Raw genomic sequence first — 14590 nt, 5'->3', positions numbered from 1 at the left:
GCTAGGAGGGAGAGTTTAAAGGTTGGACCACATCTAGCAGTGACCTCATTAGCTTAGCTTGCTTTTTGTCCTTGTACCCCTAGCAAGGATTAGCTAATTTCGTAGGCCAGCAGCAAGCAGGTTCCTTTCATAACCCTTCCTGCTCCAGGGTGGCCCCAGCACGAGAGGGGAATCCATGGCGCTCCAGGTAGCCTTGCAGCAACATGTTCCAGTGTTCCAGTCTCCACCCGTCTGGCACACTTTAATCACTTCTTTCTCTGGCTATAACCTTGGGAATGAAAACGAGGAGTCTCTGAGACAGGACGGTTGTTGCCCACACAACGGTTTCTTTCAGGGATTATGCATGAGCCATGATTAAAACTGTGTGTGTGGGCTTGCTGGATGGATTGAGATGGAGTCAAAGGCCATTAGATGAAAAGGAGCAAGGACGTAGAACACGACTGTTGAGCTGGCTCAGCCGTTAAGAGCACTGGCTGCTTTTGAAGAGGAGCCGAGGTTCAATTCCCAGCACCCACATGTCAGTTCTCAGCTGTCGGTTATTCCTGTCCCCAGGAATCCGAAGACAACCCTCTTCTGATCTCGGCAGGCAGAGAATCGGCAGATTTGGGTAGGTGGGGATTTTTACAAGGGCTGTGAGAGTCAGATGACCTGCTGGTTTGTCGGTGTGGTCTAGATATATAGCCCAAGTTGTCCTTAAACTCGAGATTCTCTGTCTCCGCTGGGTAGCTGAACCCGGCCGTGGGTCTAGCCTGTGCTGTTCTCCACCATTCTCTAGTGCTCTCTGATAAGCACACAGACATCATCCTGCAATAGTTTCGATGTCAGACACTTAGCTGGGGCACCTTGGTGCTCTAAGCCTTGCTTACTCATTTGTACAACATACATGTCTACATTTTCCTCCAAAACACCCAGCAAATGGGGAAAACGGCCACATGAACCCCAAGCAACTGGGGGACTTTTTTTTTCCTGGTTAAGGTGGAGAGTGGGACTGAGGGTGAGCGGAACGCGGAGCCAGAACGAACGCAGCGGCCCAACGTTCTTCCCATTCCGCTCCAGCTTCGGTAGCTCCTCGGTTCCCCCGACTCCCCCAGTGAAAAGAGGTCGTGGTCCCTTTAAGGCCCGCCCCTCCCTCCCCCAAAACTTCCCAGTGTCTGCTCTTTTCGATCCCGGACGGCCGGCCAGGCTCGCCGCCGAGCTGGTAGGGGACAGGGCCGCGGGGTCGGGGAGGGCCGCGGGGGGACCGGCGGGACGCACGTCGCCGCGCCGGCGGGAGGGCGGGGGACGGGTTGCGGGAGCAGCCGGCACGGGCGCCGGCCGCTGCCCCGGGCGCGCGAGGTCCGCAAGCGGCCCGCACCGTACAGGGTCTTAGTCGAGTGCCGTCGACGCGCCCCAGCGAGGGGCGTCCGGGCCGGGCGCGGGGGCGGGGAGGCGACCGCCCGCTCCCCTCCCCCACCGCCACCGCTGACGTCGCCGCGGGACCCCGCCCTTCCGCGGGAGCGGCCCGCCCCGCCGCCGCGCGTCACCTGCTGCGCCGCGGCGCACCCCACGTTGGGAGTGCCAGCTTCGGAGTGTCTGTCCAGCGAATAGGGTGGAGGTTCGTTTAGATCATCCGATGCCTCCAAACTTTTCCTTTTTTAAATTAGAGCCCAGGGTAGCCCTGAACTCAAGGCAATCCTGCCTCTGACTCCAGAGCACTGGAATCATATAGGCTTGCAACCACCACGCCGTGCTCCAAACTTCACTTCTCCAAACAAACGGGGTTCCAGTCCGTGTGGCCTTACATTTTAAACTTAGTCCTAGGAGGATCCCGGCTTTGGGGATCCCACTGACCTGGTGGAAAGGTACCCCAGCACGCCTGGGGCGTCCTGTGAATCTTCCACGACCTTCAGACTTGTGTGTGTGTGTCGTGGTGGTGGTGTGTAAACTTGCGCCTTGTCTGTGCTAGGCAAGCGTTCCACAGCCTGTTTGACTCTTTATTGTCCCCATAAGGCCTGTGGACGGGACCATGGCCAGGATCCTCGGGCAGTAACCTTCCCTGTCCGCTCCCCAGTGGGCTCTGGGCCGCGTTACCGCTCTCGGGCTTCGCAGGACCCTAGGAGGAAGACCCATCCCTTCAGGGCAGTCTCCAAGGAGCGAGTCTGGGGTACAAAGCAATCCCAAGGACACGGTGCTGTGGCCACGTGCGAATCAAGTTAAACTGAGAGATCTATTGTGGCTGAATTTAAAGTGAAATGATGCCGCTGGGCAGGGTCATGGCAACGAGTGCTTTTATAGTTAGAAGTGCTCAGATTTGGAGGTTCTTTTTCAAAGAATAACAACCCTCTAGCTTTGGATAGGATAAAGGTGAAGTGGAAACGTACTAATGGGGTGATAGCTGCAAATTGCTGTCTTGCTCTAGATTTCCGGAGCTTGCAAACAGCAGGCAAGCAAACTATCGTCCGGGTAGTCCAGCAATCGCTTCCTTAGAGTCACCTCTCCTCCTGAGGCCCCGAAAAGTACGGTAGCGCATGCGTCCTCGGCCCGTTCCTAGATTGCGCCAGAGAGCGCCTACGGGCTCCCCTTTTTCACCAATCAGAGACTATCGGTCGCCCCATACCATCTGGTAAGAGGGTTTTCTTTCCACTCTCCATTGACCAATCGAGTGGTGACGTACAAGATGGGCACCTGCGGGAACCACTGCAGGAACACAGAAGGGAAGGCCTTTCTTGTATCCCAGCGGAGTGGCGCGGGAAGGTAATCGTTGTGACTGGGGGACGCAAGGATTTCAGAGTGATCGATAAGCGAGGAAACCAATGAGAGTGGGAAGGAGGCGGACCTTCGGGGAGCCGCTTCCATTTGCTGTCTGTGGGAAGGCGGAGCGACGCCAAAAATCCGGCCTATCAAATCGAAGTTTATTTTGAGAAGGCGGGGCTTGACGGAGTGACTGGCAGGAAACGTTCACCTATAAGAAGTGCGATTGACGGACGAGGGCGGGCTTTCCGATAGAACGGCATGGGCTCTGTCCAATAGGCAGGAATCGTGTGGGGCCTTCCCCTCCCCCCACGACAGGGCCAGTGGCTCCCCCTATCGGGTGGGGGCGGCGAGTGACGGGCGTGTCCCTCCCCCAATGAGAGGCGGGGGGAGGCGGGTTCTGCGCCGCCATGTCGCGGAGGCTGCTGCCCCGGGCGGAGAAGCGGCGTCGGCGGCTCGAGCAGAGGCAGCAGCCGGACGAGCAGCTGAGGCGGGCGGGAGCGATGGTGAAGATGGCGGCGGCGGGCGGCGGAGGCGGCGGTGGTCGCTATTACGGCGGCGGCAACGAGGGAGGCCGAGCCCCTAAACGGATGAAGACTGAAAACGCCGGCGACCAGCACGGAGGCGGCGGCGGCGGAGGATCCGGGGCGGCGGGCGGCGGCGGCGGGGTGAGGCCAGGGCTTTCGACTCCCGCAAGGAAGGGGAAATTTCTTACTTTAAAGCTATTTATTTTTGCGGGGGACCTCTGCGCACGCGCTGCAGCCCTCGCGCTTTTGGCGGGGTGGGGGAGGGGCAGGCGTTGGGCAAACGGCGGGGTTTGCGCGAGGACAGTCGCTTGCGCGTGCGCGCAACCCGTAGCGGGGCTTGAGGGGGCGGAGGAAGCGGCTGCCTCTGCGGGCGGCGCAGTGCGCAGGCGCCGCGGTCTGGCATGTGGGGGGCCCAGGCACGCGGCCGGGACTTTTTTTTTCCCTTTCTCCCTTTATCGGTTTCTTTTTTTTTTTAAGTCTGTGTCCCCATGCGCAAGCGCACTTCTGCAACCAGATCTTGTGAGCGGGAACTGGGTGGGCGGTGGGGTCGGCAATTCTGCCCCTGCGAAGTCCGAATCACGGTCGCGTCTTACAGAAGTTGACTTGTTGAGACTCCAACGCCCCGCCAGGCCAGAGTATTTGACCTCTGATGCTGTGTGCTTTGTAAGACGGGAGGGAGTTTGAGAAAGGTAGATTAACTGGCGGTGAGCGGAGCTTAGAACTCATCACTCAGTTTGCTTTCGGTTTCCCGGAGACGGGCATTTATAAACTAAGATACTTTGGTCCTGTGGCCATGCACGGAGGCATTTTGCCTACTCAGTCTTCTCCTAAGAGTCACAGTTCTGATCTCTGTGGGGCTGCAGTCCGCGCTCCTTTTAAAAGTGTTCTAAAAGTCCTCCTCCTACCGGACATGGTGGCGCTGGCCTTAAATCGCAGTGCTCTCTAGAAGCAGAAACGGGCGAATCTCTTGAGTTTGAGGCCAGCCTGTTCTGCATAGTGAGTTCCAGGCCTGACAGAGCTTTATAGTGAGACTCCTTCTCGAGCAAACAATGCCCTCTTGTTCAGCTGCTGTTCTGCTGTAAGCGTTTACTCACTTAGCCTCGTTAGGATGCTAGATTTCCTCCTGTTTGGAAGACATTTTAGTTAGACTGCTGGAGTCCATGAGGTTGAAGGAGTATTGATTCCAGAGAGTTCTCTGAGCGTCTCATGGGCAGTGTGTTATCTTGTCCCCATCCCCAGTAATTTAAAGTGAAAGATCTCTCACATTAGTTGCTGTTCCTCTGAGATGGGTAGCTTTGTAGACTCCCTCACAGACAGGAAGGAGTGGGACTAGGATTGAACAAACTCGGGGCTCTGGGAGACAAGCCTTAGCTTGAAACTGCCAGGAAGAGTGTGTCTTGTGTGGTTCCCTACTGGAAAAAGAACCCACTAGTGTTGATGGGCTTCAGCCAGTGATCTTCAGACAAGAACCTGGGCCCAGAGCCCCAGAAGGAAGCTTGGGTGTGTGTGTGGAAAGATACATCCCCTGAGGAGGAGCTGTGGTAGATAGATCTGACAGGTTGGGATAGCAGTTCAGTGTGGAAGATCTTGGCCCTGTTCTCTTTAGTTTGGCCTAGTCAGTGTAAGGAAGGGCATGTTGTCCTAGAAGCCATGTGTCTTACCCTGACTGGACATGAAGGTGACTTGTGGGGAACAGTCACTAAATGACCACAGCTTGCCTAGCCAGAGAAAGCGCGGAGAAGTTAGAGCACATGCAGAGTGTTCTTGAGGCTAGCAGCAGCTGTTGGAGCTCTAACCGTGGGTGTGGCCCTTTTCCAAGCCACTCTTCCTGGTGTACGGTGATTGAGGAGAGACAGACAGATTCCAGGAAGAAGGCCAAATGTGAGTCTCCAGCCTTCCTTAGAAACTAAAGCCAGCCAGGCAGCGTTGGTGCACGCCTTTAATCCCAGCACTTGTGAGGCAGTGGATCTCTGAGTTCAAGACCATCCTGGTCTACAGAGTGAGTTCTAGGAAAGACACCAAAGCTACACAGAGAAACCCTGTCTTGAAAAACCAAACCAAAAAAAAAAAAAAAAAAAGAAAGAAAAGAAACTAAAGCCAGCGGGCAGATGGCTAACCACTCAAAAGCGTTTCTCAATTGATGGCTTTGAATCAGGTCCCTCTTCTCACTCACGGTGTGCCCATCCTTTTTCAGGAGAACTACGATGACCCCCACAAAACCCCTGCCTCCCCAGTTGTCCACATCAGGGGCCTGATTGATGGTGTGGTGGAAGCTGACCTTGTGGAAGCCCTGCAGGAATTTGGACCCATCAGGTACAACATCATCTTCTGAAGCCATGGGTTAGGTCTCCTTAGCGTTACTGTGAACTAGTGTGGATGAAGCTGCCTAATTCCTTCTCCCACAGGGTTGCCTGGGCAGCGGTTGATTAGCACTCTGGTCTCTTCTGAAACAGGAAGAGGGGTCAGGAGATGACTGTCTATCACTTGATGTATTGGGGTCAGAGTTCAGAAGAGCAGGAATCAGTTCACAGAGAGCAAGAGGACTGAAATCTACCTTTTCTCTGCAGCTATGTGGTGGTGATGCCAAAGAAGAGACAGGCGCTGGTAGAGTTTGAAGATGTGCTGGGGGCTTGTAATGCAGTGAACTACGCAGCTGACAACCAGATCTACATTGCTGGGCACCCTGCTTTTGTCAATTACTCCACCAGCCAGAAGATCTCTCGCCCTGGTGACTCTGATGACTCCCGGAGCGTCAACAGTGTGCTCCTGTTTACCATCCTGAACCCCATCTACTCCATAACCACGGTGTGTGCTGAAGGCATCCCTCTAGGCTGCTCTGAGATCCTTTCCCCTCTAGTCCCAATTCCACCCCTGAGCTAGCATGACATGCCAAGGCCCCTAATCTTGCCTCTTGTTGCTTTTATAGGATGTTCTTTATACTATCTGTAATCCTTGTGGTCCTGTCCAGAGAATTGTCATTTTTCGGAAGAATGGAGTCCAGGCTATGGTGGAATATCCTTTTCTGGGAAACTGGTGTTCTCTGATCTGGGGGACCCTTTAGGGCTTGCCAGAGAGAATTCATGCCACATACCAAATGCCTTTGCAGAGACAGTTATGTGGAGGTCTGATCAGGGAGCCATACACTGCAAATCTTAAAGGAACCCTCTCAAGAGGGTTCTGTTTTATTCAGGTGGTGTGTTGACCCCACCCCCAGTACTGAGCCCAGTGCTTCATGCATACTGCACAGGTGGGAGCACTCGGCTGTATCCAGTCGTCTTCGGTGAGGTAGGTGGGTGGTTGGTATGTCGATGGGGCTTAGATAATCAGAAGGCTCAAGCCCTGCAGAATGACTTACGAGGGGAGAGGGGGGTTTTGATAAAGATGGTTTATTTAGGCCCCCTTGGCTGGGATGCAGTGAGAAGCCACCTTTAAAGCAGGCAGGGTGTAGATTTTCGAGATCAGATGGGACAGCTTGAGAAGCTGTTGCTGCCATCTCTTGGTGGCTGGGATAAGAGTGCAGATCACAGCCGGGCGGTAGTGGCGCACGTCTTTAATCCCAGCACTCCGGAGGCAGAGGCCAGCCTGGTCTACAGAGCGAGATCCAGGACAGCCAGGGCTACACAGAGGAAAAAAAAAAAAAGAGTGCAGACCCCAGAGAGCCCTGGCCAGTGGCTGCTTTCTGAGGCAGTCCTTGGTGTGTCTCTGGCTCTTGCCTGTGCCTGAAGCTCTAGGTGGTGCTCACCATCTTGAGTGCTGTCTGTCTTTGCTCTATCCAGCAATGTAACGACTTTTCCAAAGCTCCACGTTGATAGCTTCCTTAAGTTCTCTCACATTTGATTCTGTGCAAAGTGCCCAGCGGGCCAAGGCCTCACTTAATGGGGCTGACATCTATTCTGGCTGTTGCACTCTGAAGATTGAGTATGCAAAGGTGAGTCTCAGAGTGACTACCTGATGATGATAGTTACCTGGTGAGATGAGGCATGGCCAGTCTCAAACTTTGTCTTGTTCTTGCAGCCTACCCGTTTAAATGTGTTCAAGAATGATCAAGATACTTGGGACTACACAAACCCCAACCTCAGTGGACAAGGTAATCCTGATGGCTCCTTTGTTCTAAACACACCGCCTTGCCTCTTCACTCGACTAGTGCACTTCATAGACCTGGGCTCAGGGTTATGTAATGCCATTGGGCTCCCTGTGGGCACGGGAAGGCCCTTGGGTCAGTTCTGCCTCCTGAGGCTTGGGCAGGGTCGGGACAGGGCATCTATGAGGAGGAGGCATGGCAAGGAGGCAGAGATCAGTAGCAGCTCTATAGGATTTTGCTGCCTTCATCCTAGAGCCTGGTTAGGGTTGCTCGTGTCTCTGTTCCCTGGAGGGTGAGCAGAGACCCTCTCTGCTGTCTGAGGGGCTGATTGATGGTAGGGTTCAGAGGAAGGGTTTGGAGCAGAGCCTTCAAGCAAGTAGACCTTGTAGAGGTCAGACACTTGGATGAGACCAGGACAGAATTACTGATCTGCGCTGTAGAGGGGACTCGACATCTCTTCAGGGATCCACAGGGACAACCCCCTTTCTAGTGTTGTCAAGAATGATTTACCTTTGGTAGGTGGGAGAGGGGAAGGATTGTCTTTGAAAAACAGCATCACCCCTCTGAAAATCAACAAGATCAACCACCTCTTGGTCTGATACGTCGAACTAGGCCTTGGGCTGTGGGAGGAGGCTGGTGGCTAACTGGGAGGCCAGAGACTCACCCCTACACTTGTAGGTGGGCCTGTCTTGCTTGCTTTGCAGCTGAGAGCCAGTGGGCAGCAGGGTGGGCTAGACTCTCCCAAGGACCCTCAGAATTGTCCCTCTGGGCCTGGCTGCTCCCTCCAAAGGTCAGAGGCAAATTATGACCAAGTGAATGTACCAGAGCGAGCAATGGCATTACATGACTGCTGACAGAACATGGCAACCAACCATTGCTTCTCCAAGGAACACAAATAGAAGATGTGCAGACCGGCAGGGGCTAGTAGCAGGGGCTGGCTGTGCATTGCTTTTGATGCCTCTCAGCTTTGGCTGCCCCAAGCCTGGGGCCCAAAAAAACCGAGGGCTGATGAGGTAACCTGGAGTGAGGGCGGTGCTTCGCCACCCCCTCGGGAACCACACTTCAGCGGCTCTGCCTCTGCACATTGCGCACCAACACACAGGGCACAAAACCACTAGTTCTTCCTGGAGAACAGAACATGCAGCCTCCACCACGTCCCCAGAAACAGCCGCAGATTGAGCTCACTACATCAAGAACACCACACCGCGCTCCAAGGAACAGCTACAAGCACAGAGACAGAGGCAGACAGAGACAAAGAAAGAGACGCAACATGGCAGCAGACACTGCTTTTTACTAAACATTAAAAGTCAAAATCCAAGCAAACTCGAACCCAAGAATGTACACAGAAGTAGGAAACACAGAACAGAGCTCAGCCAGCCAGCCAGCCAGCGGTGCTCTTTTCGGAGAACGATTCGATTCCTAGACTGAAGTAGATTCCATGGGCCTCCAAGACAATAGGATCCTCTCTCCATTCCTCGCCATGTGGGTTTTGGTTTTTAAGTCCTTTGATTTGGGGAGGGCCTTGTTTTTTCTTTTGTGTTTTGATTTTTTTTCCTGCAGTCACCGGCTGCCAACACAGTCTGCACCAACTGGAGATCAGAAATAAAAAAAAATTTAACCACAACAACAAAAAAATCAAAAAACCAAAACAGACCTAAGATCAAAAACAGCTCAGAGGCACACAGTTACCTGCTGGTGGGTAACCGGGCGCAGCCAAGGCCAGACGCGAGCATAGTGGGGCCACTGGCACACTGCATACCAGGACACGCACATGGAGCTACACAGCCAGGAGCACCGCACTGCAGCACACAGTGAGGAGCTGACCACACGGAGGGACACTACCCACTCCATACACCTTATTGCCATTGTCGGGTATCTTCTGAGGACAGAGCATCTGTGAGCCAATTTTGATTTAATCAGAACATTGACTTTAAAACGATCTTAAAGAAAAATGTAGCGGATGTGTACCGTGACTTGTATTTATGACTGTAAAACCATGTGATGCAGGGTCGCAGTGTATGTTTGATGGGACGCCATCTTTCAGAACTGTGCTAACTCACTGTTGAAGCGTCCACTGGTAAGAGAAAAATACAGATTTGTTTTTTTGTGACAAATGGACATTGTACTCTGTACTTCTGCTGTAAGTAGCCTTTTTCCATCTTTGTAATGACTGTTAAACAACAAACCCAGGCAGGGTGGTAGGAAAGGGCAGCGGTTTCATGCTCTGGGTCTTCTTGGTGCCACCCAGACCTGGGCTGAGGTCCTAGCTCAGCCTCTGATCTGCAAGAGTGTCTTAACTGCTCAGTGACCGAGTAACTGCTCTAATCTCTTACTGTAAGATGGGGCTGGGAAATGAGTGCCTACCTCATAGGGTTGTTGTGAGGAATTGGAGAAGCTGTGATGTCTGTCAAGTGCTTACCAGTGTCTGTCACTTAAGCGCTGAACTAATGGTTAAGAACTGCAGGTGGCCGGGAGGGCTGTGCGCCATCGTTGGGTCTGAGAACGTTGATGCCTTGTTCCTAACTGCTCTTTGAAATTGACTGTGCTGGTGCCCCGCTTGTCAGATCTACTGTCCCTCTCTGCTGGGGGGGAGGTGGAGGGGGTGGGCCAGCAGGGTGAAGATGAGTGAGGCCTGCAGTGAGGCCTTGTGCGCCCTGAACTTAGGGACGTTTCCGTCCATCTTGGGTTACTTATTTGTTGCCCTTAATCTTTCTCCCTTCATTGGGCATTAATTTATAAAACTGCTCTTCCCTTCATAATACACCCACACTGTAGTTCCCTAGACAGCCTGGGAGCTGGTCTCGTCCCTGCCTGTTCCCGTCTGTAAACCAGGACAAGGGAAAGCAAGTAAGCCCAGAAGCTGGTCTCCTTAGTAGCCAAAGGAGGCAGGGGAGTGGGTCCCACCTTCCGAGAACCTGGGCTTCATGCCCCGACCCCTGGTCATCGGACAGAGGCCCTGGCAGCCCTTGTAAGGAAAGGGTTCTGCAGCCATGCTCACAGGAGCTCCGAGGCCTTGAGGTGGGCATCTAGTTAGGAGTGGGGGAGTCTTTCTTGAGTTCTATTTCTAACTCTTGCTTCCACCTACAGGTGACCCTGGCAGTAATCCCAACAAACGCCAGCGGCAGCCCCCTCTCCTGGGAGATCATCCCGCAGAATATGGTGAGGGCAGGGGGTTCCCCTCCGTGGACTCCCGTGGCTCATGTGCCCCTGCCCGTCGTCCGCCGCGAAAATTCTCACCCGTCCTCCCTCTCTTTCCTTCCCACCCCCCAGGAGGGCCCCATGGTGGGTACCACAGCCATTACCATGATGAGGGCTACGGGCCCCCCCCACCTCACTACGAAGGGAGAAGGATGGGCCCACCTGTGGGGGGTCACCGTCGGGGCCCAAGTCGCTATGGCCCCCAGTATGGTCATCCCCCACCCCCTCCCCCACCACCCGACTATGGCCCCCACGCTGACAGCCCTGTGCTCATGGTCTATGGCTTGGATCAATCTAAGATGAACTGTGATCGAGTCTTCAATGTCTTCTGCTTGTATGGCAATGTGGAGAAGGTGAGTTGTTTTCCTTGAAGAACTGAAGGAGGCCTCAAGCCTCAGATGGAGGGGAGCAGAGGGAAGATCAGTGAGGTGCATCCTGTGTAGTGACTCCTACAGCGCAGACAGCCTGCTTCACGAGTTTGAGTTACCTGTATCTTACAGTACTAGGACTTAGTGTACAAGGACACCAATGAGTCAGGAGTCCTAAGAATCTACACACGGTAGAGACGGTGATGTCAACATTGCCTCTGGACTGACCGCTGAAAGGTGACACCACCTGGGAGCTCGTGGTTTCTTTCTTGCTGGTCAGCCTCATCCAAGAGTGTAGTCCTGGGCTTGGTCCAGCTAATAAGAGTAATAGCAGCCTGCTGTGATGATACACACTTGGGACCCTAGCACTCAGGAGACTGGGCCACAGATGAGACCATCTCAAAGAACACAGTAAAGCTTGGAGGATTGGTGCTTCCTATGTAGTTGTTTGTGTGGGGTTCCCCCCCCCCCCACTGTAATTCTTAAATCAGAAAGGAAGGAACAGTTTAAATACTCTACATGGAAGCAAGACTTGGCTAGATAGCCTGGCTTCAGAGCCTTCCTTCTGTCCAGTATGTACTGTAGTAGTCTCTGTAAGATGGCTTAGGGCTCAGAGGTCAAGTGCTTAAGAGGCCCAGGATTCTATCCCCAGCACTTCATTTTTTTCTTTTGATATTGTGACTGGATGTGTAACATGCCATAGTGAAGACATGCAGAAGGCTTGAGTTCTCATTCTGCATACTGTTCTCCTCAGGGCAGCTCTCGAGTGGGAAAAGCACTACCTGTGCTCGGCTGCCTACTTTGGATCGAGCTCATGCCGAAACTAGGCCTGCATTGGGGTAGTTCTGTTTCCCATTCACTGTGAGGAAATGGAGGCCAGAGCAGGAGTTAGCCTCTGACTTGACAGGGGAGAGGACTCTGGGAGCTGGACACTGGTGCTAAATCTCACTGTTTTCCCCAAGGTGAAATTCATGAAAAGCAAGCCGGGGGCCGCCATGGTGGAGATGGCTGATGGCTACGCTGTGGACCGAGCCATTACTCACCTTAATAACAACTTCATGTTTGGGCAGAAGATGAATGTCTGGTAGGTGCTGGTACCACGGCAGGGGCAGGTTGGAGGGGGACGTGGGCAGAGGTGGAGTCCAAGTTCTGACTGAGCTCAGGGTGCTTGTTGGACAGCTAGGGATGGGTGTGGGTGCAGGGGTCCCACCTCAGCTGTGCGGCCGTGTGAGGACAATTCAATGTGGAGCAAAGACGTGCCTCTCTCTCCTTAGTGTTTCCAAGCAACCAGCCATCATGCCCGGCCAGTCATACGGGCTAGAAGACGGGTCCTGCAGTTACAAAGACTTCAGCGAGTCAAGGAACAATCGGTTCTCTACCCCAGAGCAGGCAGCTAAGAACCGCATCCAGCACCCTAGCAATGTACTGCACTTCTTCAATGCTCCACTGGAGGTGACTGAGGAGAACTTCTTTGAGGTAGGTGGTGTGGCACTGCCTGTCGGGGTGCTGTCCTTGAGTTGGGCTCATTCTGCTCTATAAGTAATCATCAGACTCCCAATGCCACTCACTGGTCCCTGGGTTTGGGGACACAGAAAAGACCAAAACAGACAGGTTCCCCTGCTCCTAGCTGGGGCAGGTGAGAGCAGAAGCATGCACGGTACAGTTCTGTACACTGTGCCCTTTGACATCTTGAACAAGAGTGGTGACTGGTGATTTACCAAGAGCGGAGTCAACACGGGTCATCAGGCCTGGGGTGTCTAGATGACTCTAGAGGGTGAAGTTTGCGAGAGCCTGATCTGTCAGGGACGTAGGGCAAGGGGCCACAAGCGAGTGACACTCATTTAATGTCACGCATGCCTGCGGGGCTGCCAGGATGGGAGTTGGAGAAGCACTTCCCCCTTGTGCTGCCTCACGCGAGAGAGGGGTTTCTAACTTCAAGTGACAGGACGGTAGGGCGCCTCAGTTTGTGACCCACGCTGTCTTCAGAGAACACCACATACTGCTGGACCTGCTCTGGCGAAGGCTCACATAGGCAGGCCTTGGTTTCTGAATTCTTTTATTATCTTTCTGCCCCAGATCTGCGATGAGCTGGGAGTGAAGCGGCCAACCTCTGTGAAAGTATTTTCAGGCAAAAGTGAGTCCCTGTGCCACGTTCTTCCCCGGCCTCTGCCTCTGCCTCTGGGTGGTGGTGGGAGGAGACTTAGCTCTGCTGGCTCAGCCTAAGCTTGTGGCTGTCTCTTGCTTTTCTCCAGGTGAGCGCAGCTCCTCTGGGCTGCTGGAGTGGGACTCTAAGAGCGATGCCCTGGAGACCTTGGGCTTCCTGAACCATTACCAGATGAAAAACCCAAGTGAGTGTCTTGTGTGTCCTACAGAATACCCCTGGTGGCTTGTCTGGCTGCGTGCCAGAGCCTTCCTGCCCGCAAGATAGGACCCTAGAGACTGCCTTTGTCGCAGACACAGGCAGATGGGACTTGGTCACCAGGAGAGCAGTCTGATGACATTCTCCTGGGAGGCCAGCCAGGCTGCTTGGTTCCACCCACCTGAGAGCTTGGGAGTTACTCGGGCCTGCCCGATGTGACGACTTAGGTCCCTGTAATTGACCTGCAGGAGAGGGTGTGTGGGTGCGGGCGGGCTGGCGGGCAGGGATAACTTTCCGGGAGGCGATCCCCGCTGACCGCTGTCCTCCTCTTGTGTGCAGACGGCCCGTACCCGTACACTCTGAAGTTGTGCTTCTCCACCGCGCAGCACGCCTCCTAATTAGATGCCGGCAAGAGCACGGCCGAGCGGGAAAACGTCTTTCCTTTATGCTGTTGGTTTTCTCTGGTTTTGTTCTGTTTTGATTTATTTTTGCAGTTTTTGTTTCCTTTTTAAATGCTAGGTCAGTAGACGCTTAACCACAATGGAAATTCTGGAACTCTGGAGGGGGGGAGGGGAACTGGTATCTCCCAAGATTAACCTTCACTTTTTAAGATAACTGTATGTGTGATTTTTTTTTTTCCCCTGTTCATACATTTGTGCTGCCCATGTATCTTGGCACATTTCAATAAAATGGTTTGGAAAATAAAACTGCAGCTGGGGCTGCAGGGTGGGGTGTCTGCTTTCCTCTCTCCCACCCCGTTTCTGAAGAGTGGTGGGCTCAGGATGGACAGAACAGAACGGACAATAAACTGGAATTAAAGCAGTGACAATCTTGAAGCCCAAGCAAGTTCATTTTAGTTGTGGGTATTCATTGAAAAAGGGAACCGGGCGGTGGTGGCGCACGCCTTTAATCCCAGCACTCCCGGGAGGCAGATACAGGTGGATCTCTGTGAGTTCGAGGCCAGCCTGGTCTACAGAGTGAGATCCAGGAAAGGGGCAAAGCTATACAGAGAAACCCTGTCTCAAAACCCCCCCAAAAAAAAAAAAAAAAAAAATGAAATTAGGCACTAGTGGAAGGCTCTGGCTAAAGATGCTTGCTGGCAAGCCTGACCTAGCTGAGTTCAATCTCAGGTGGAAGGAGAAATCAGTAATTAAAAACTTACGTGGGTTGTGGCAGTGCAGGCCATTAATGCCCAGCAAAGCCAACCTGGTCTACAGGGTGAGTTCCAGTACAGCCTGGGATACACAAAGAAACAGTGTCTTTAAAAATAATGGAGCAACCACCCGGGACTCCAATAGGGTGGCTTGAGGCTAGCCTGGACATGATA

At 53.5% G+C, this 14590-nt stretch overlaps 1 protein-coding gene across 8 annotated transcripts; it reads left to right on the top strand.

The window, feature by feature from the left end:
* Positions 1-295: 295 nt before the first annotated feature.
* Hnrnpl (heterogeneous nuclear ribonucleoprotein L) lies at positions 296-13970 on the top strand. 8 transcript variants are annotated; one of them, XM_016000537.3, is made up of 13 exons: positions 990-1198; positions 5452-5570; positions 5825-6062; positions 6184-6269; positions 7089-7185; positions 7272-7344; positions 10426-10497; positions 10609-10889; positions 11867-11988; positions 12179-12380; positions 12981-13038; positions 13157-13252; positions 13603-13970. In XM_016000537.3, the coding sequence occupies exons 3-13, from the start codon at positions 5838-5840 to the stop codon at positions 13659-13661; spliced, it is 1371 nt and encodes a 456-aa protein (XP_015856023.1). In that variant the 5' UTR covers positions 990-1198; positions 5452-5570; positions 5825-5837; the 3' UTR covers positions 13662-13970. The 8 variants fall into 8 exon arrangements, with proteins under 8 accessions (XP_076434264.1, XP_015856023.1, XP_006982037.1 ...); XM_006981974.3 differs by lacking the exon at positions 990-1198 and adding an exon at positions 3116-3398; XM_076578166.1 differs by lacking the exon at positions 990-1198 and adding an exon at positions 3576-3946.
* The last annotated feature ends 620 nt before the right edge of the window (positions 13971-14590 follow it).

The sequence above is a fragment of the Peromyscus maniculatus genome, chromosome 1 (genome assembly GCF_049852395.1).
Source record: "Peromyscus maniculatus bairdii isolate BWxNUB_F1_BW_parent chromosome 1, HU_Pman_BW_mat_3.1, whole genome shotgun sequence".
Classification (NCBI taxonomy): domain Eukaryota; kingdom Metazoa; phylum Chordata; class Mammalia; order Rodentia; family Cricetidae; genus Peromyscus; species Peromyscus maniculatus.
The sequence above is the reverse complement of the archived record's forward strand: the minus strand, read 5'-3'. Positions and strand labels throughout refer to the sequence as shown.